Source organism: Bactrocera dorsalis, chromosome 3 (assembly GCF_023373825.1).
Source record: "Bactrocera dorsalis isolate Fly_Bdor chromosome 3, ASM2337382v1, whole genome shotgun sequence".
NCBI classification, from domain to species: Eukaryota; Metazoa; Arthropoda; class Insecta; order Diptera; family Tephritidae; genus Bactrocera; species Bactrocera dorsalis.
This window is the reverse complement of record NC_064305.1, coordinates 66,706,912-66,729,668: the sequence shown is the minus strand read 5'-3', so window position 1 is coordinate 66,729,668 and position 22,757 is coordinate 66,706,912. Positions and strand designations below refer to the sequence as shown.

Genomic DNA, 22,757 nt, shown 5'->3' with positions numbered 1-22,757 from the left:
ACCGTTAGATCATTCGAACTACAAAATCTCACATCCGATCTCATTTTGAGCTATTTCCTACTAAGACGCATAAGGTCTTGACAACTTGTGGCCTAAACTTTGACTGATGGTCACAGGAGTCTCCTGTCTCGGGGAAAGGTATTTTCCTGTGCTTAGGAAGATAGGGCTCTCTCTTTCTCTCTAGTTATAGAAGTACGGATTGGTACGCACTCATTAGTAAATCGAAAAATGTTGTCTGATTCCTACAACTGACGTAGTTTCGCACATACTATATATAGGTGAATTTAGCTCAGAAATACTGTCTCAACTCTAGTTCTTTTGCGAGACTAAGTTTGAATAAAATTGGCTATAATTCCTTAGAGCTCATAACCTTGGGCTTTCTGGTGCTGTATAGCTATTGTACTAGGGTGAATAGGCGCACAGAAATCCACCTTCACGTAAGCCATTCTAAAAAGTTCGGAGGTTGTGCATATCGAGGGCTCTAAGAACTCTTCCCTGAAAACTGCGCAGCAAAATCGGCGGGGCAACTATCATCTGCAGGAGAACTGCAGGCGACTAGATGTCAGATCATCAAGGCATCGATGGCAATGACAGAGAGAACGAGATTCCCAACAGTGGCAAACGGCTATCATCCGATAACGTGACCGATATTGGTAAACCCATGCATTTTCTTTGCAACGATCTGGACAAGAGCATGGATAGGAAGGTAAACGTTCGATGGAATCATACGTCAGTCATAGTTTGGTGGCAGCACACGCCTGCATAATGGGGCTGGAAGATCGAGACGACACCAGGAAAACAATGGAGTATATCTTGTGCACTATCAAGACAACGTTTCGAACACTTTGAGGCCCCTAGTATGAAAAGCTAAAAATCAGTTCAAGCGCTGGCATCCTGAAGGATAGCTTCTTCACATGAACTACGTAACTGGCATTATGAATGATAAAAGCTGGTGTTTGGGTGGCTTAGTGATAGTATTTGTTACGAATCAATGAATGGATACTAGAAAAAAACATTAACAGAAAAATGGCAGCTATACGCTACTAAGATGCTAGTTCCTTATTTACGGATGGACTCAATACATGGAGTCAGCTCGTCAAGGTGATCATTTATATGCTTTATACTCCGGATATAAATATTTCCTTAAAACCTTCAAATCTTATAGCACAAGTGTGCTCAGTAAACTGCCAACGGCTGTACGCATATTCGCTTCGGCAAACGAGTCATAATGCCAGTCACACCTGCTGCCTCAATGCGTTTGTATGTGTGTGTACGCGTCTAACAACGCAACAGATTGCATTTTTTTAAGCTTTATGCAAACAAAGACATACATACACACATTTTATTAGTTAAATTTCACAAAGAAAGCACATGTGACATCAATATTATGTACGTATCTACAAACACATATAAGTATGTGTGTGTGTGCTAGCTTTGTGTCTGAAGTGAGTAAGTAGATTGCTCTTGTTAATTGCCTTGTATTTACTCACCCATATACATATGTATATATAGATATAATTTTGTACGTATGTAAGTATGAATGTGTGGTTATTGTTGTTGTTATATTGTCGTAGCTGCATATTTATTATCTTTGTGCGAAATAAAAGACAAAAGCAACAACTAAACGTACTACGTAGCTGCAGGTAAATGACGCATAACGAAGGCATTTAACGTGCTCGAATGTTAACGCTTCAAAGGAGAAACAAAAAACCAAAAACAAAAACAAAAAGGAGGAATAACAACAACAAGTAAAGCGTCAGCGAAAATTTGTTTAATAAATTGACAAGTCATTCTACGGCGACACATGCAGACACGTCTATTGGTGGGGTCTTCCCGTAGCACTATGAAGATGCAAGCACACACGCACACCTTGTATATTTGCACATATATTTGAATATGTATGTATGTACACATACACATACATGCATTGACAGATATATAAATGTGTGTATGTTTATTTGCATGCAGATTTTATTAAACAATGAATAATATTGTTCACTGAGTGAGCCATAAAGATACACATACACACACACATGCATATTTGCAAATAATCAAAGTTAGTGACTTACATATTTACGGCCTCCTGTGCGAATGACACGATGTTTGTCTGCAGTTTTTCAAATTGTGTTAGGGAAAAACAACAACAACAGCAACATACATACAATTAGGCGAACAAGAGCAACAATTAGAAGAAAAATTCACAACAATAAAAACAACAATAACAATTAGAAGAAAAATTCACAACAACAAAAACGACGAAAACCAACAATAACATTTAGAGGAAAAAATACAACAACAACAAAAACGACGAGTTTTGAAAGTGAAGGGCAAACTCAACAAAAACAAATTTTGGAATACATCAACAACAACAACAACGATTAAGGCGCACAAGAACAGCATTTTGAAGAAAAATTAAAAACAACAACAGCAACACTCGGAAAAAATAACAACAACAAAAACAATTAAAAAATTACAACAACAAGAACTACGATTAAAAGAAAAATTAAGAACAACAGCAACACTTTTAAAAACAACAACAACAAAAAAGAAAAACTTACAACAACAACAATTTTTAAAAATGAGTGAGCAAAACTTAACAACAACAAAATTTAAAACAAATCAACAACAACTGAAGAGCAATTAGAAGAAAAATTTACAACAACAATAACTACGATTACAAAAAAAATTAAAAACAGCAACCACACTTGGAAAAAATAACAACAACAATTAAAGAAAAAATACAACAACAACAACCACTTTTAACAGTATGAGAGCAAACTCAAAAACAACAGGAAATTTTAGGATAAAACAACAACAAAACCTTTTTTTGGAGGGAGAGAATTACCAACAACAACACCACAAAAATACCAAGCCGCACACGTCAAAGCAGCGCTGCATCTGCAGAAGAATTTTTTAATAAAAGCAAGCACTAAGTAAACTCAAACAAATAATGCGGCGAGGAGGGGGTGAACTGTGACGATGAGTTGAAACACTGCAGATATTTGCAACTGAATGTTAAAGAATTTAATCTTTCATCTGCTGAGTCTGACTAAAACTGACAGTTTATAAAAATCGTTTAGTAAATATATATACAAAATATATTGTTGTTTATATGTACCGTTAGCTTGGTAGTGAGCAAAAAGGTTTGAGGAGAGAAATACAGCATTTTTAGAGCGTATTTTTTCGAAAACTGTCAGGTCAAAAAAAAAACGGAAAAAAATATGAAGAAAAATATTTCACTTGATAAGCTTGCAGCTCAAGACCTTTCCTATAACGTTTTCAATATTTGTTTCAATCTTCTTCTTCTTCTTTGCTGGCATCGCTTGAGCGATTACAGTCAAGTTTATTTCAATAGCATTCGAAATTACGACTTTTGCAGGACGAATATGAAAAATTTGGCGGGCGGTCAAGGAAATTTGAGTTTTAGATCTCCGCTTTCGTTGCATATTTCTTAAGAATAGCCAGATTTGAAAGTAAAAGTTTTTACAAATATTTTTGAATAAAGTAAAGAGTAGATTTAATATCACTTTCTGGAAATTTTTGTTTCAATTGCTTCAACAGAGTTGCCATATTTTTGAAAAATGTAAATAAATTTCATGAGTTAAGGGTACAAGACATACCTATGCGAATTTCAAGTATAACACAAGTTAGAGTAACATAATTGAAAACAGTATCGGATGGGGTTGCCACTTGTAAAAGTATAAAAAATAAAATCCCCAAAATTTAAAAAATTCAAAAAATACGCAAAAACATAAGGCACTGATTTTCCAATTTTTTTTTAATGTATAACGACATTTTCTAGATAAAAAATATGTACCTATAACTTAAAAATGTTTTTGATACAACCGCTTGATTTTGATTTTTTTTTGAATAGCAACTATATGCCATAATGGTCCGATCTAAAAAATTTCTTTAAATATTATAATGTTTCCTTAGATAAAAATGCATACCAAATTTCGTGCGAATATTATTAAAAATAAAAAAAGTTTTTCATATGGGAACAAAATTTTGAGCGATCGGTTTGTATGACAGCTATATGCTATAGCAGTCCGATTTAAAAAATTTTTTCAAGTATTATAATGTTGGCTTAGATATTAATCCATGCGAAATTTCGTTCATATATCTGTACAAATAAAAAAGTTTTTCCTATAAGGATAAGATTTTGACCGATCGGTTTATATGACAGCTATATGCAATAGTGGTCCGATCTCAAAAATTTCTTCGAATATTATAATGTTGCCTTAGATAAAGCCAAACGCATGCCAAATTTTGTGCCGATATCTTTACAAATAAAAAAGTTTTCCATACGAGGTCAAAATTTTGAGCGATCAATTTGTATGATCAGTGGTCCAGAAACAGCGATTATGACAAATGAGTACCTTCTTGTTGAGAAAGGGGAAGTATACAAAATTTTAGAACAATATCTGAGGTACTAGTTTGCGTATAGACAGACTGAAAGACGGGCACTCAGCTCGCCACGGCGATCATTCACTTATACAGACGAGTCTAACTTATAGCGCCTCCAACGTTTCCTTCTGGGTGAGTAACAATTACGGAAGTGAATAATATTTTGAAATTGACAACTGTATTGCTTATAAATATATTTGTATATGTGTATATTAGATAATATATCATTCAGCTGTGACTCAAATTACAGGTTAATCAGTGCGCTACGTTACCACACTTGTGGCGAAATTTCAGACGCAATTCTGGGAATGATACATCGGCGCTACCATTTACATATCGACTAATATATTTGTAGCCACGCGCTTGGTGAACTTTGTAGTCTGCTTGATTGCGGCGCAGTTCTATCGAAAAGTGCGAAAACTGGTGAAATCGGAGCATTGTTCATTCGAGTGGGTAATTAGATGCGACCACCTGTACTTTAGACTACTCAGCGCTGGTATGACGCATGCCAAGCGGTGTGGGTTGTAAAATCTAATCAGAAAATATAAAGCGTGACTATCGATTCATTTATCTGTTCAGTTTTGTTTTTGTTTTTTTTTTATGTCTGTGTTTTGTGCCGACTCATTCTCACAGACCCACTGACCGATTTAACCCATTCGCACCGTGGGTACACATACACGCTTTGCACCAAGAATCGCACCTGCCAACACACACATACTTTTATATAGCTACGATAAGATAATGGAGCTGTGGACTACAGCTGTCTGGGGGAGATGGCCGCCTGATAATTGTGGGGCATATGTTTACGAGGTTAGGAGAGCGTAAATGAGTTTATTTTTTCCACACAATGGGAACTTTGCAAATATGTACAGTTATATGTAAGCATATACGTACGTATGTGTGTCTGTATATATCGAGCAAATGTGGCAAATAGTCAGACACACTTGGACGAATAAGCACGCCGCCTATGACGCAAGGCCAATGACGCGGCCAGCCGCCTGGGGAGCCACCACAGCGGAAGCGTTTGTTCGAACAAATGATAGTGCACACACACGCGCTCATGAATACCTGCATACATATAAATATATACGTATATATATTTACGGCAACAAATTTTCTACGTCACAGTCCAGAGTTCTGTCGCGCGGCCAGCGATATCAGTAACTATCTCAGCTAACCAAACCATGTATATGTATGTAACTGTATAAATATAGCTGCACTGTAATATACATATGTTTCTATGTATGTGCGCCCTTTCTGTTAGTCCGTTGAGCACTTAATGACACATACAAAGCCAACAATGTGGGCGACACTTGGTAATTGATGCTACTACGTCAATGAAGGGCACACATTGATGTGTCTGTCTGTATGTACAATGCATACATATGCATATATTTGTATATACGTTTGTATTTGTGTTCACTGAAATGAGTCTAAGCATGATTAGGCGTTTGAAGGATAAAGCAACCTACGCTTTTGGCATTTGACTAATACCACTTGACACCAATGCGTAATAAATCCATATATGTATGTATGTATAGCTTTATATATAGTATTTACAAATTTAATATGCAAATTTTATTTTTTTATATACATATGCCTAATAGTTTATTTGCGCATACAACCGTATGTAATATCAGTTTTATATATGTATAAATTTATATATGTATAAAACAAGCGCTCAAACGCGAAACTCATTATGACTTTGACAAACTACTACCACTTTTATTATAAATTTGTGTAATATTAGTTAGAAGTATTATTAGTTTCATTCCCGTTATTGAAATTTTAAGAATATAAACTTTTGAAAATTCAAAAAAAATAATCGATATTTCTTTATTAATAATCGATAATTTTTACTAATAATCGATATTACGAATCGATTACACGAATAAATATCGATAAAGTCCAAAAATTGTTTTACTATGTTAGTATTATTTTCATTACCGTTATCGATTTTTTAATATTTTGTAATTCATGATTAAAAAAACTAATCGATATTTTTGAATAAATATCGATATTTTTAAATAATTATCGATATTTTTTATTAAAAACAAGTTTATTATTTCTATGACTATATGACTACTAATATAGCTACCACTTTTTTATACGAAAAATTTCGAATTCGATTTTTAAAGATTATATAATTTTCGTTAAAAAAAGAAAACATACAAAATAATCGATATTTTTAAATAATTATCGATATTTTTTATTAAAAACAAGTTTTCTATTTCTATGACTATATGACTACTAATATAGCTTTTTATACCAAAAATTTGGATTTTTTTATTTTATATAATTTTCGATAAACAAGTAAAACATAAAATATAATCGATATATTTTTTAAATAATATTCTATATTTTTCAATAATAATCGATATTTTTTTTTAAAACAAGTTTACTATTTCTAGGATTATATGACTACTAATACATATAGCTACCGCTTTTTTGTACCAAAAATCAATGTTAATCGATAAACTTCGAAAATTGTTGTACTGTTTTTATAATTGTATTTTTACATATTTAGATGTTATGAAGTATGCCCATGATTAATAATTAAAGTGAATCGGTTTACATATTTCGATTAAATTTAGTTTTCAATTTGTTCACAAATATCGAAGATTTCTATGCTTTTTTCGCTTAGCCTATGTTTTTTAAGATTTCCTATATATCAAGCTTTTCTTTTAATAGCGGCTGTGAAAAAACAATTATTTTTTATCATTATTCATATTATATTATTTATAATCAAAAAAGTAATAATAAAATCGGAAAAAAAAAATATCGAGAAATATCGATATAAATTAAAATTAAAATGCCGATAAGCAGAATCAGACTAGATCTATTTATTTTTGATGATAAATCAGCAAAACAAATCGATATATTTTCGATAAATTTTTGTTATCGATTTTTATTTTAAGATTGAATATGAAATATTTTTAATTTTTTTCCTAATTATTATCGATATGTTTGCAAATCAATATTTTTTCGATAAATTTTAGTTATCGATTTTTATTTAAAGATTGAATATCAAACATTTTTTAATTTTTCTAATTATATTTTTAACCAAATCTAAAGGTTTTGCTTTACTACATGTTTTTACTTGAACCGAATATCGCTACCAAGCAGCGAAAGACATTTACTTGTTGTTAATGTGAGCATAGTTGACACACAGTGTTTCTTTTAATTTTTTTTAGTAATGTGGGCAACGAAAATCTTTTGCTTACATGTTTGCCGAAAAAAGTTGTTAAGAAAAAAAAAGAAAAATAAAAATTTTATATTTACTAACACAAATTCTGCTTGAAGTTTACCAGACTGTCTCAAATATAGTAATTTTATTTTTTAATTCTAAATACATTAATGTATATATTAATATGTACTTTAATGTCTGGTGCATTATTAAATATGTATTAATTTTTGAATCACATGGATTTATATAAAAAATTTCAGTATGTGGCAACACCATTGAAGAATATGTCATGCAAGCTTTTTAAATTATATATCTTAATTAAAAATTCAACATTGGAACAAATCAAATGTACGTGTATATTTCAAAGAAATTTTAGGTGGGACTGTGCGTATACGTAATATTTACATATCATTTAAAAGACTGGAAAATGTTCAGATTTCTGAGTTTATTTATTTGAATTCATGTTGATTGTTAGATATGTGTATCATACTATATGCTATTTCTGTAATAGCATTCAGCACCTTATATAAACATATCTTTAGAGTATACATATTCATATTGTGAGACCACCAGGCGTATACGTAACATTCATTCTCATATGCAATATTATACCATATATTATATATTGACTTATTAAGTTTAAAAAATGAGAAAATAGTGTATTATATCAAAACCAAAATAATATTTTAAAAGACATGCATTAAATTATAACTTTGGGTGTCCAGTGTTGCCATACATATCGAATTTAAAAAACAAATTTTAAAATTTTTACGATAAATTTAACTTTGAGAAAACTTTTTTACAACTTGTTGTTGTTATAATGCCATAAAATATTACCCATAAAATTTTGTAGCATACAGTTGAAATCTTTGAATAAAAGTTTGCGCTCCTTCTGGTCGGTGTTAAGATTTTTCAATACTTCGACTTGAGCGCCACCTATCGGCAGGATTTTCTGAATTTATTCAATAAATTATTTTATAAATAAAAATATGTATGTGAAAAATATATTTTCACACCCTTCAACCACAACGATTGACTTATCTCCCGTAATAATTAATATTGTACTTCCGAAATAGTGAAATAGTGTCAGTTGACTAAGAGCTTAGCGCTCACGCCCACACGAGTGAGCCAAAATGAGAAACATAACACTCAACGAAATAAATCTTTCTGCCACGAGTCCACTTTCGCTTATTGACAGCGAGAACTTTTGGCACAGCAACAGCCTGTCAGTTGCGTCACTCGCTGTCAAACTTCGTGAGACACGCTGACAGGCGCTCCAAGTGGAGTGCTGACATATTTTCACTTTACGCAATTTGTTTTGTACAGAAGTAACTGTTGTTGTGCACTAAATAACCGACAAGCTCCAAAATGTCCAACTAAAAGAGGCTAAGTGAGATGGTCAAAACACTAATGCCCTCAAAAGTTGTATGGTCACTTCCTGTACTTGTGGTTTTGCCTGTATGTGTGTGTCCATGTGACGTAGTGCTTTTTCATATATTTATGCTTTTACTTCGACCAGCGTGGAGGTTTTGCTACCCGGTCCACACACACTTGCTAAGCAAGCTATAAACATTTGTTTAGTGTACCATTTGTGTGTGTGTGTGAGTTTAGGATGTGACTGCGTGTGACCACCATTAGGCAATAAATACTGACCAGTCAATGCATTGAAAAGTCCATAAATCATTTGGATTTCGCACATTTACGAGTGTGCTGTGGCTTAAATCAAGTCCATGAAGCCAAACAAAGTTAGTGAGGAATGTGTGTGGCCACCTTGCGCTTACTCAGCTCCGCGAATTTTGTGTGTATGTTTGTATTTAGTATGTATGGAACTTAAAACGAATTTAGCCACAAAAATGTGTTTTTATGTAGGTTGTGGCCATATCGACTAAGATTAGCACGGCAAAAACGAATATGTGATTTTGAAAATATTTTCTTTAAGACAAATTTATTTTAAATGATTTAGAAGCACCGAACGTCGGCTGTAAATTTTCTGTTAAAAAACAGCATGTACAGAACTACATTTCGCTGTGCTCTATAATGTTACAAGAGATCCGACGTTTTCCTGTTAAAACCATAAGGTCCATTCCTGGCTCAATGTTTATGTAAACAACCAAAGTTGCGTAATGGGGGAGGGCATAGTTGACCGCAATAACGGAAGAGCACTAAAGCGTAGACTATATAATATAATCAGCAAAAAAACAACAAACGGTGTAATCGAACAAAGGAACCATCGACGAATAAATGCATTTAGAAGGCCAAGCTGGAGTCTGTGCTTTTCGTAGAAGATGGGATTGAGACAGCAATACAAGACTGTTTGATGCCTGAAATAGCTCGAGATCTCTAGGTATGTGAAGATCGGTGGACTTCCCACATCACTTTACGTATCAGTCTATTGAGGAGAACCTCGGCAAGACAAAAATTCACGTTTTGAGGACTGAACTGAGACTCCATGATATCTACCCTCAAAAAATGAATGGCTTCTGTGAGAACAGAAATGGGAAACCTGATAACAGATACACAGAGTATAACTCGAAATGTGGAAGGAACACTTCTCGAACCTGCTAAATGGCGGAACCAAGGCTGCAACGGATTGTTCAAGAAGAAATCCAACGATCTACCACGGCAACATTGTCGTCGCGACACTCGACCAATGTGAGGTGAATACAAACTGCTCAAAGCGGCTTAAGAACAGCAAAGTTCCAGGGGCGGATGGCATGTATACCGGCTGAGCTTTTTAAAGCCGCTGCGAGGAGCTGAAAATGCGCATGTCCAGCTGCTAAAAATGCACGCTTTGGTCGGATGAATGCATCTGGCCCAATGATTGTTAATATGAAAGTGCTCTATCCTATCTAACAGAATTATCGAAGAAAACCTCCTTAATATCGGATATAAGATTCTTTCGACAGTATTGTGTGATTGAACTTTATCATGTGGCTTTAGATTGGTAAAGCCACCATAGACCAGATTTTCACAATAAGTCAAACCTGGAGAAAACCCTTCAAAAAAGATAGCACGCATCCAGTTTTTGTCGATTTCCAAAGCCAGCTCTCGATAGCATTGATCGAAGCTGGCTATTCGAAGTCATGTCAAAATTTGGTATTCCTACGAAACCATACGGACTACGCAGAATGCTGCTGAACCACCAGTCAAACTCCGTTAAAATCAGAGGGGACCTATCAGAGCCGCTCAATACAACTTGGTCTTTAGGTTTTTTTCAATATAATGCTGGCAAAAGGGATACGTGACGTCATATCTGAAAAAATAGTAACACTGTCTACTTTAATAGTATAATGCTACTGGAGTACGCAAGATGAGTCTTAACAACAGCGCCGTCAACGCAATCTTTTTAAGAATAGAAAAAGAAGCGAAATAGGACTTGTATTGCGGTGAAGGAGGGCAAGACAAAGAGGACATGGAGGACCATATACCTTGAGTCTTGGGAACTAAGTCACGTTGACAGCTATAAATATAAAAAAGTTAGGGACTTTGTATATCTCTGAAACAGCATAAATTTTACCAATGATCGACAGGCCTGCAGATCAAGCCCAGAATAACTGAGGCCTAGAGGTGGTACTTTGCTATCGAAGCAATAGAGAAGCAGATCTCTTTCATTATTCCCCGACCAGTGATGAGAAAGCACCTTGAGCTTTATGAGAACTGTTCTGCACAAACTTTGGTGCAGTGGGGGGAGTGATGAGTATAGAAGAAGATGGAGCCTCGGCGTCCAGCGTAAACGAGTTTCTTCGAATGGGTGGACAACGGAAGCAAGAGCGCACACCCATCCAATGTAAGAACCAAGTGCATAGCGAACTATTTCCACATGGAATGTACTACTAGTGTGATCTCGCAAAGAATAGAGGAAATTGGCGAAGTTTCGAAGAAAAGGAAGAATTTATAGTTGTTTTTACTTGTCTAAGAATATTATTTCTTTAATTGTTTAAAATTTTTGAATTAATTTCTTAATTAATTCTAATCATTTATTGTATTTTTTTCATATACTCCGGCGCATTTTGTCCATTTACAATGCAGAGCTTACAAGTACCTTCGGCTTAAGCAACGTAATACACCTGTTTTTGCCAGCAACTGTCGTTGGTCTCTAGTCATGCTGTCTGCTCTCACTTCTACAACTTTCTGCCAATCACGCAATCAGTACAGTCGTATACTAACATATATAGACACATAGGTACATTTCTAAAATTTGCAACAAATTGCAGAAAATATGTATTGCCATGCGTCCAATTATAAATACATTGTGATAAAAAAAAGTACCCGGAAATTGTAACTAATATAGGTAGAACTATTCTTAATTACTATACTCAGTACACCTCAGTAGTGCGTTGCGATTTTTCCAATGGATTAAAATAACGAAGAAAGAATTTGTCTAAAATTTAGTAAATAATTTTCTTGTGCGGAATCGCTGCGAATGTTGGAAAATGCTTACTCTGATTCAGTTTTATCAAAAACAAAAGTCTACGAATGGTCACAAAGCCTTCAGAGACGGTTGAGAGATCGTTGAAGACATGTCTCGTTCTGGACGATCTCCGATCTCTTCAACTGATGAAAATGCTATAAAAGTGAGGGATATGGTGCTTGAAAAGATGGTAAGAGAGCTCGACAATTCTGGCAAGTCCGTTCGAATGATTTTGGTGAATATTTTGGGTATGAAACGCGATCTTGCTCCACTCATTCCGATAAAGCTGAATTTTCTTCAAAAATAGTACCGTAAACAAATCCTTTTGGACATACTTGATAGTGCGAATCCCGATCCCACATTCATGAAGAGCTTCTTTATAACTGACGGGACATGGGTTTCTGAGTTTGACATGCAAACAAGTCAGCAATTATGGGAATGGAGTGAAAAATGAGCCGAAACTAAAAAAACACGTCAAAGCCGCTCAAAAATCGTCGTTAAGCTCATTGTTTTTATCGATATTCGTGAAGCGTGCATCATGAATTTGTGCCGGAGGGACAGACGGTCAAAACGGAGTTCTATTTTGGCGTATTGGGGCATTCGCGTGGGAACATTCCCCGAAAACGGCCGAAATTGTGAAAGAAAGACGATTGGCGAGCTGTTGTAAACTCGGCTACAACCGCGTAAGCGATATTTACGCTAACAAAGAATAACAATATACAGATATTGATGTATTAAAAAATACCGCCTATAAAAATATAAAATTCTTTAGCTACTTGGTGGATCAACTTTCTAAGCTTAGTTTCCTCTAAACAACTTATCTAGAACTCTTTTGAGGTGTGAACTTCACAGAACAGTTCTACGAACTTGTCACAACAGTAAACAAGAACTATTTTGACAGAATGTGTGTACGCATGTACACACAAGTCTATAAGCGCAGCGTTCGAGGATGTGGCAGCTGAAATGCAATGATCTCTGCAGACAGTTGAGTCGTTGAGCTAGACCCAGCGGCTGGGCCAACCAACCAAACCAAACGAAATGGACTGTTATGGGAGTTTAATAGATGAAAGCCAAGCTGGTTATCGCTTTGCGGCGAAGGCTGCACAACATAGTAGACCAACAACAAAAGCAATAAAAAAGCAACAACATAATAAAGTATAATAAAAACTCAGCTAACAACGCGGGTTCTCGCGCGCGCCTACAAACAACAACAGGTGCGTGCGTAAAAATAAAGTCAAAGACAACAACTATGCGCGTAAACGGCCAGCTGCTGGCCAGGTGAGCGGCCCGACGGCCTCCGTCAAGCGCAAACAGCCGGTCAACGAGTCAAGTAGCTTTGTGGGAATTTGTGTGTGCGTGTGTGTGTGTTTGTATGTATGCGGTAGTCAAGCGTGCCGAACTTAATACGAGCTACTAAATAAAGGTATGCGACCCAACGATCGGCTCGATGCGAGTATAGCAACAACAAAATAAAAAATTCACACAACAACAGCAACAACAACAAATGCATTGAGCAAGCGAATTAGAGAGTGCGAAAAAACAGAATAGAATTTGAGTAGGAAAATTAATAGTAATCGAAATAAATAGCGTCAACAAATCACAAGAAATAAGGAAAATGCGCGCAGACAGCGACAAATGGATTTGTAAGCGAACGATGGAAAGAAGCGGAAGAAGCAGAAGCAGGTGCAATACTAGGCAAAATAAAATGAAAGCAAGCTAGTAAGTGGGCAAAAGAGACTTAAGAATGGCTGCGGTTTAGACTGAAGCGTTGGCAGACTGTGGAACTGTTGCTAGTGATGCTGCTGCTGTTGCTGTTGTTGACGTAGCTTTTGCTGTTGTTGTTGCTGTTGATGCTGTTGGCTGGTGACGGTGACAGGCGTACCAAACTGGTATGGTTGCATTTTTGTGTATACACGTTATTATTATTTACCCACAATCAGTTATTAAATATTTCGAATTGCTCAGCGCCAACAGATGGACAAAGAAATGAGTTCGCACTCACGAAATCAAATTTAAAAACTATACAAACCAAAAAAAAATTTCAAATATAATTAAAAATTAAAAAAAAACATTTTAAATTAAAAAAATATTAATAAAAATAATGTTTAAACAAAACATTGTAAAAAAAATTACTTATAAACAAAAGTTGAAAATTATCGAAAATAATAACAGTTACAAATAAAAAATTATATAAAAAAATAACTACAGGCAAAAATTTAAAATTAAATAAAAATAATAAAGAAACATTTATAAGTAGAATTAAAGAAACGTATAAATAAAAATTAACGAAAAAAATTTAAAACAAAAATTAAAAAAAAAAAATTAAATAAAAATTGAATTAAAAAATAATTAAAAACGAATGTTAAACAAAAAAATAATAAGCATACATTTATAAAAAATTATATTATATTAATAAAAAAAATTTATAAAAAAAAATTTAAAAATAAAAAAAATTAACCATAAATTAAAAAAGAAACAAATAATAAAAGCTAATAAAAAACAAAAATTACAAATAAACAATTAAAAAAAGGTAAAAACAAAAATTAATGAAAAATAATTTATACATAGTACATACTGTAACTGTAAGTAAAAAATTATACAAATTGTGTTTTTAAATTATAAGTAAAAATTTAAAAATTAAAGAAAAAACAATAATAAAAAAACATTTATAAAAAAATATTAATAAAAAAATAAAATATTATAAAAACAAATTAAAAATTAATAAAAATTTAAAATGAAAATTATAAAAAAAATTGAAAAATATTAAATAAAAATCTATAAAAATGTATATGTATGAAAATACATTAATAAAAAAATTTATTAACAAAAATTTATAAAAAAAATTAAAAATTAACCATAAATAAAAAAAGAAACAAATAATAACAAAAATTTATAGAAAACAAAAATTATAAATATACAATTTAAAAAACGTAAGAATAAAAATTAAAAGTTTAAAAAAAATTTAATAAAAAATAATTTATAAATAAAAAATTATAAACATTTTGCTTTTAAATCATAAGCAAATTTAATTTTTAAAATTAAGAAACATTAATAAAAAAATATTAATAAAAAGAGTTATAAATGAAGAATTATAAACAAGTAAATTCATATATAAAAAAAAAATATTAAACAAAAATGTATTAAAAAAAATTATAAAAAATATTTATGTAAATACTTTAATAAAAAAAATATAAATAAACATTTATAAAAAAATTAAGAATTAACCAAAAATAATAACCAAAATGCATAGAAAATTAAAAAGTATAAAAAAAATATTAACAAAAAAATTTAAAATAAGTAAAACCACAAATTAAAAATTAAAAAAATATTAATAAAAAATAATTTCTATATAAAAAATGATAATTTTCTTCTTATTAAAAAAAAAATTTTAAAATTTAGGAATAATAAATATATCAATAATAAAAAATTAAAAAAGAAATGAAGTTTTTTTTTTAATTTTCAATTATGAAGTTCTGATAATTATTTTTTCCAAGGGAGCAAAATATATATTAATTGCAAATCGTATTAGTTCCTGAATTTTTGTTTTTTTTTGGTAATTTATTAAATTAAAATATAAGATATTAAAAAAAAATAATAAAAAAAATTTAGAATTTTATTTATTATAATTTTTTAATTTTTAAAATTCTTTTATTTAATTAAATTTAATTTTTTAAGTAGAAGTGTGTATTTTTACGTATAAATTTTTTTAATATCATTATAAATATTCGATGCTAAATGACTAAAAGTTTTAATTTCTTAAAATTCCCTACGGATCCAGATTTTTTCTTCAGCTAACTGGCAACTCTATTTACGATTTTTCATTATTTATTTCTTGATTTTATTATTTCGAAATATTTTCAAACATTCCTTTTTTTATTGCGCAAATTTATTTCTTTTATTATTTATTATTTTTTCGGGTGGCAACTCTGCACTAAAAATGCTAGTTTATTACAAAATATGTCTAATAATTCAGCGATGATTTTTCGCTTTTAATTGCAAATATACCACCTAATTTAGTGGTTGCCGACTGCGCCCGCTCCGAAACCAGCACATTTTCATCAATAATATTGATTGCCAGTGATCAAATAAATATTGAGTGCTTAACTCAGTGGTTTTATGTATTTTATTGAATTCACACACCCGACACACCCACACATGCGAAAAGTACTAAGAATTTCGACAATTTGCGAAATTACTTACAAATTCATATACAAATAAATATATTATATGTACATGTGTGTGTGTACCGACGCACACCCGAACCGCTGCTAGCGTGCGCACTCACATAAACAAGTCGAAAATACTTCATTTTATGTTTTGTAAACAAAATGAAAACATTAACTTTATCTATTGGCGATGATTATTTGCTTGATTCGCATATTTACGGTATTACGGAAAGTTTCCCATAGCATTTATATACTCATATACTTGTGCATGCGTATGTATGTATGTATGTACATAGGTATATTCCGCGCACTTTTTGGAAGTAGTTTTTTGAAAGGATATAATTTTCGTATAGTTTTCCAAGAAAAATAGCAAGCTACTCGGAAATGAGAATATAAATTACAACAAATTTTTATTGTGGGTGTGCGAAGAATATGCATACTTATAAATACATACATACATATGTACTTTATGAAGTAGTCGGAAGTAAGAAGCTTTCATATTTATTGTCAAATAAATCTTAAACAATCAATAGACAGCAATACATTTATTGTTTCAGCTAAGATTCAGATCCAGATTCTCACCCAGCATTATGTTGCATTTCTTTCGGGAAAAATTTGTAGAGAAAAATTAAAGACTTTTCGAGTTACACGCGATCTTCGACGGTGCTAACAAAAGGGTGATACACTGCGGCAACGATTCCCGTTTTCTCTGTGTATGAAACTCATTAAAAATACCGTTGAAAAAGAAAGGATTATCAAAAGCGGCTATTCCATAGCGCTATTGAAACTTTTGAAAGACATCGAAAACCGGTCGCATTTGAAGAAAAAGAAAGCGCTATTTGTCCCAAGACAATGCACTGACGTTACAAATCAGTGAAACAATGGTTAAAATCCAAGAATTCGGCTTGGAAATGCTTCCCCATTCACCCGTATTCTCCATCAAGCATCCAGCTACTATTTCTTGTTCTCAGATCTTAGAAAAATGTTCGCTGGGAAGAAAGGTTTTCAAATTTTGTTTTTTTGTTACAAAAATTACACTTTATGCCACAGCATAATTATTTTTTAATTAATTAAAATTAAAAATAAATTATTAATTAATTATCTTTAATAATAATTAATATTTTTATTTAATAATTATTTTTTTAATGCTCAAATTTTTAATTAAACTAATTGTTAATTTAAAAAAATTTAAATTAATTTTAATTAAATACAAAAATAATTGCTTTTTCCTATTGCATAAACTTTTTAAATAAAAAATTCTTTTTTTTTACAAAAATTTTAATTTATACCAAAAAATAAATTTTTTAATTAAAACAATTTAAAATAAATTATATTAGGAAAATTAAAAATTTTTATTAAAAAAAATTTAATTCAAAATTGAATTGAAAATATTAATTAGAGTTTTAAAATTTTGTTCTTTTTTATAAAAATTATAATTTATACCAAAAAATTAATTTTTTAAATTAAATAAATTTAAAATTAATAAGCATTTTTTAAATTAACAATTATTATTTTTTTCAATTATTAAATTTAAATTTAAATAAATTTTAATTGTATAAAAAATCATTGCCGTTTTTATAGCATAAACTTTTTAATTAAGGTTTTAGAATTCTTTTTTTACAAAAATTTGAATTTATACCAAAAAATATTTTTTTTGTAATTAATTAAATTTAAAATAAATTAAATTAGGAAAATTACAAATTTTTACTTAAAAAAATTTAATTAAAAGTTTAATTGAAAATTATAATTTAGGCTTTAAAATTCTATTTTTTTACAAAAATTATAATTTATACCAAAAAATTAATTGTTTAAATTATATAAATTTAAAATTAATAAACATTTTTTTAAATTAACAATTCATTTTTTTACTTAATTAAATTTAAAATTAATAAACATTTTTTAAATTAAGAATTAATTTTTTTAATTAAATTAAAATTATTAAAGTTATTTAAATTTTTTTTAAATTTTTAGTTTAATTTTTTTTAATTAAAAAATTTTAATTTTCCTGATTTAAATTTTTGAAAACTTTAATTTTCTTAATTTTGTAATTTGTTTCATTAAAACACCCTGTATCAATACAAAAATGCCTTTAAGATTCCCCATCAAATAATTTTACTGATAGCAATTTATGAAATACTAATTTCTATTATAAAAATTAAAGCTCTTATCTTTTTTTTAATGCGAATAACAACAACAGCAACCACTCATAAGTGGCATTGGCAATTTGTGAAGCTGTTAATTCTATTGGCTGCTTTTTTGGCGTTATAAAATTCTCACTTCAATTTATCACAAAGTTTATACAAATGTGCATACACACACACACACATACATACAAGCACAAGCACGCTGCCAGTAAAAGCGTTTCAAGCGTAGCAATGCGATGCTAACAAATGCTCAAACGCCTTTTGCTTTGGCCATGCAATTTATGCGCAAATACACACATGCTCGGGTGTTTACATTACTCCCAACTCACACACACACACATGCACACGGGCTTATACATACTAAACATGGAGAGGCAATTAAAATATTTCACTTTTTTATGGACTATAAACAACTAGCAGAAATGCCAATAGACGCGAAAGACCAATAGCGCGCGGCTAAATACAGTCAAGCGCAGCAACAACAACAACAATAAATAGAATAGTAAACGGCATAGCGACAATAATGTTAGCAACAACAATAACGTATAGCAATTATTTGTTGTACAGCAAACAATCATAACATATCAAGTATGAAATTATAGTGAATTAGTAGTAAGCAAAAGCGATACCAACAACAACAACAAGCAAAATAAATCAACAACATTGTATGTATGGTATGACTGCTGAATAAATATTATTGCGAATATTCCACGGCACGCCGGGAGGCGTTTTGGGCGCTGCGCACCTATAGAGGCCAAGCAAATCCACATACATATGCATACTTGTTCATTTACATTTGTGTGTGTATGTGTGCGTGTGCAATAGTATGATACAACTACTTTGTAAATATAATTAAAAGGAAGAGTTAAGGGAGTGCTTGCTTCGTGCGCAAACGAATTTCTGGAGACCAACAAAATTTGCAAGAAGTAAAGAATGTGCAATGTCGAGATATCTGGCCAGCTTGTGAACCGAGGTTTAAAATTTTTGGGCTTAAATCAACTTATGACATACGTCATGTGACCAATTACTTTCACTGGTTACTACCGGGGTCACAGTTGGAGGAGTGTGAAGGGCCTATGCTAAGTAGGTTAGCTGCGAATAGTAATGCCCAGTCCCCGACTAAGAGCTGCATAAGAAGAAGACTTGGCTCAAAATGCCTCATGCCGCCAATAACTTCCGGCGAGGAAGCGAAAAGATGTCGCCTTAAATAAGCGTCCACAAACCCCACCCCGGTTGAACAGTGGGAGCACCTACCCAGTAGACGGAAACAATAAGGCGACGAGGGATCACACAGCGATCAGCAGTTAACGTGCACATACGTCGACGAGAACCCTGGGCAAGCACCCAACAGCATCGAAGCCAATAAAATTCAGAGTATTGTATAGTGGAAAGCCGGAACGTATTAGTTATGACAAAGAGCTGATGAGAGCAACATTCTGTGACCTCAGTAGGTAAGAGTGACATCTCACCGAAATACCTAGCAGGCTAATGCAGTTCTCATCACCGTCTCGTTTAAACCCTGGCAGGTCTTCAAGTACTTACAATGCGCGGTGCCATATTTTTGGGCGTACAGCTTCAGTCGATACGCCCTCCTGATTCATGCCCGAACCTCGCTCTGTACATAAACTCTCAAAAGGACTTGTGTCAGCCTTAGCGTGACCTCCCTGCTTGCATAGATAATCACGCGGTTCATATAGGGTAACTGTTACAAGGTGCGGAGATAACTGCTTGAAGCGGAGCTCTTTATTTTGACTTTAAGTAGTTAGTTTGGTTCGCAGCTATAAGCTTTAGGAGTCTGATCATTACAATTACTTTGGAGATTGTAACAAAGTCTTGGATAATAACCTTTGCCAAAAATCTTGAAGTCAATTCGTCAAATGAAAAAGTTTTCCCTACAAGCAAAACAAGTGTTAGAGAGCTCGACATCTCCCGCGAGTCCGTTCGAATGATTTTGGTGGATATTTTAGGTATGAAACGCGTTCTTGATCGACTCGTCCCGATAAAGCTGAACTTTTTTATAAAAAGAGTACTGCAAACATACCTCTTTGGACATGCTTGATAGTGAGAATTCCGATACTCAATTCAGTGAGAGCATTATTACTGCCGATGATGATATAGGTTTATGAGGGTTTCGGGGTTGGTACATCATGAAATTGTACAAGGAAGAACAGACGGTCAATACGGAGTTCTATTTGGTCGCATTGTGGCGTTTGTGTGAGAACATCCGTCGAAAACGGCCGGATTTATGAAATAACAATTCATGGTTTTAACAGAATGTTAATGCAATATCGCATCGAGACACGATGTGACCAAATTTAAACCCAAAAACGCAATGAATACCATCGATCAACTACTGTGTTCACCAGATTTGGCTTCGAGTGATTTTTTCTTCTTACCAAACTGAAATTGCCGCTCCGTGGCACCGGTTTGTAGTCGATCGAAGAGATAAAACAAAATTTGCTGAAGGAGCTGAAAGCCATCCCAAAAAGTGTTTATAAAAAAGGTTTCGAGGACTGGCAAAATCGTTGGCAGAAGTGTATAGTATTAAATATGGTGGCGACTACTTTGAAGGCGACAAAGTAAATATTATGGACTCATTAAATATTTTGCGGTTTATTTAAAATTTCCGGCTGTGTCAGTCCGGTCACTAGGTTTACGAAAAAATCGTTAGGGACCATTTTGTAGAACCTTCAATTCAATTTCCTACAAAATCTATGAAACTCGATTTTTTTTTGAAGTATTATAGGTGTAAACGAGATTTGAATTCTTCCATCCGATAATAAGAATAATAAAGGAAATTTAAGACTATACACAAACAAAACTTACCGGCTTTAAAACGTTGTAATCAGTTGTGGTGCTTGAAAACGGTAGCATTGCGAGGTGAAGCAGTTTTAGCTGTTTGGCATTTGTTGTTGTTGTTTTAAGTATATTTTAACATTAATTATTATTATTATTATTTATACTTTTTGTCGTCTATAGTATATAATACTTGTTTGCAGAATTCAGTTGTGGAACACTGATCGGTACGCACGACGCGCATATTTACATACGCACACATATATTAACGCCTGAGCTTATGTATGTAATATATAGCTGTGTATATACATATGTGTATTGACATTATTCAGAGCAAGCGCGCGCGATTTTACATACATACAGACAACGGTAGCGGCTGCGCTCCAATAAAACCGAATGCATGGAAATGCTTAAGACCAGCGCTACACACATATATGTATATATGCATATACACATACACATGTATGAGTTACTGCATAAATCTTGAAACACACGCACACATATGTATGTACACTTGTTCGCAATGAAGCGTTGAGCAACAGTAGCATACGCTACCAGCTAGCGAACGCCACACACACAAACTGTCTATAGTCTGTCTGTCCGTCTTACAGCCGGCGCGTTTGTATGTTTGTAGGTGTGTCGGCTGCGCGCACACTACCACTGACCGACTCAACTGACGTGCGGCAAATTAATTATGCTCAGCATGTGGATTGATATCTGCTACAGTTTGAATTGGCTTCGCGTCGTCGTCGTCGTTGTCGCCGCGCGGCATTCACAGACGCAGACACAGACACGCGGGCAATCCCAAGTTTTGTATGCGCCACTCAAAAGCGCTTTCCGCCCGGCGTTATCGAGCTGTTGAGCTGTGGCTAGCGCTGTGTGGCTGACCGGCTGCCTGTTGGCTGGTGGCTAGGGTCTGGTGGCCGGTGGGTTGTGTGTCTGCTTGGCCTTTGTGTTGCTGTTGATCCGGCCGTTCGCAAATCGGTGACGCTTTTTTTTTGCAGAGGCGCTTTAGTGTGTGTGTGTGTGTGTGAGTGTGAGTGTCCACGCGTTGTTTACACGTATAATTTGTGTTTTGCGAGTTCGTAGATAGCTATCGGATGTGCTACATGCATATAAATGTGCGTGGCTACGTGTACGCGTTGCCGTCCAAGCGCCCGGGCGCACACTTTGCTGACCAACTGTGGATCTGGAATAGAATAGGAATAATAATTATTGGAATTGAATTCATCATAATTGCGCGAATAATTTAATGGTATTAAGTTAAATGCTCCTGCTGGAGAAATAGAGTTGTTTCAGTATATTTTTATACCCACGCAGCACACCCACAAGAGTGTAATGGTTTTGTAGAAATAACGGTCGTTTTTAAGAGCTCAAAGGTACAAAATAGTAAGTTGAAAATTATATACCATGTGATCAAAACTGACCCGGACTAGCAAAAAACATGTACATATATATCATATGATCAAAATTGAACCGGATTAGCAAAAAGCATTTATATATCATCTAATCAAAATTTACCCGGACCAGCAAAAACATGAATATATCATATGATCAAAATTGAACCGGATTAGCAAACATGTATATATCATCTAATCAAAATTGATCCAGACAAGCAAAAAACATTTATATGTTATCGGATCAAA

General features: G+C 33.0%; 2 protein-coding genes across 2 annotated transcripts in view; one reads left to right on the top strand and one right to left on the bottom strand.

Annotated features, from left to right (window-relative positions):
• Positions 1–22,757, bottom strand: part of LOC105228986 (BMP-binding endothelial regulator protein) — a 133,888-nt gene that overhangs the window by 105,075 nt on the left and 6,056 nt on the right. Inside the window, exon 2 of the mRNA XM_049451092.1 lies at positions 21,142–22,300. The gene's annotated coding sequence lies outside the window, so the exon portion shown is untranslated. The remainder of the gene's footprint in view (positions 1–21,141; positions 22,301–22,757) is intronic.
• The window catches only part of LOC125777643 (scoloptoxin SSD976-like), a 40,643-nt gene continuing 18,445 nt past the window's right edge, over positions 560–22,757 (top strand). Inside the window, exon 1 of the mRNA XM_049452732.1 lies at positions 560–706. Within this exon, the coding sequence (XP_049308689.1) occupies positions 560–706 (147 nt within the window). The remainder of the gene's footprint in view (positions 707–22,757) is intronic.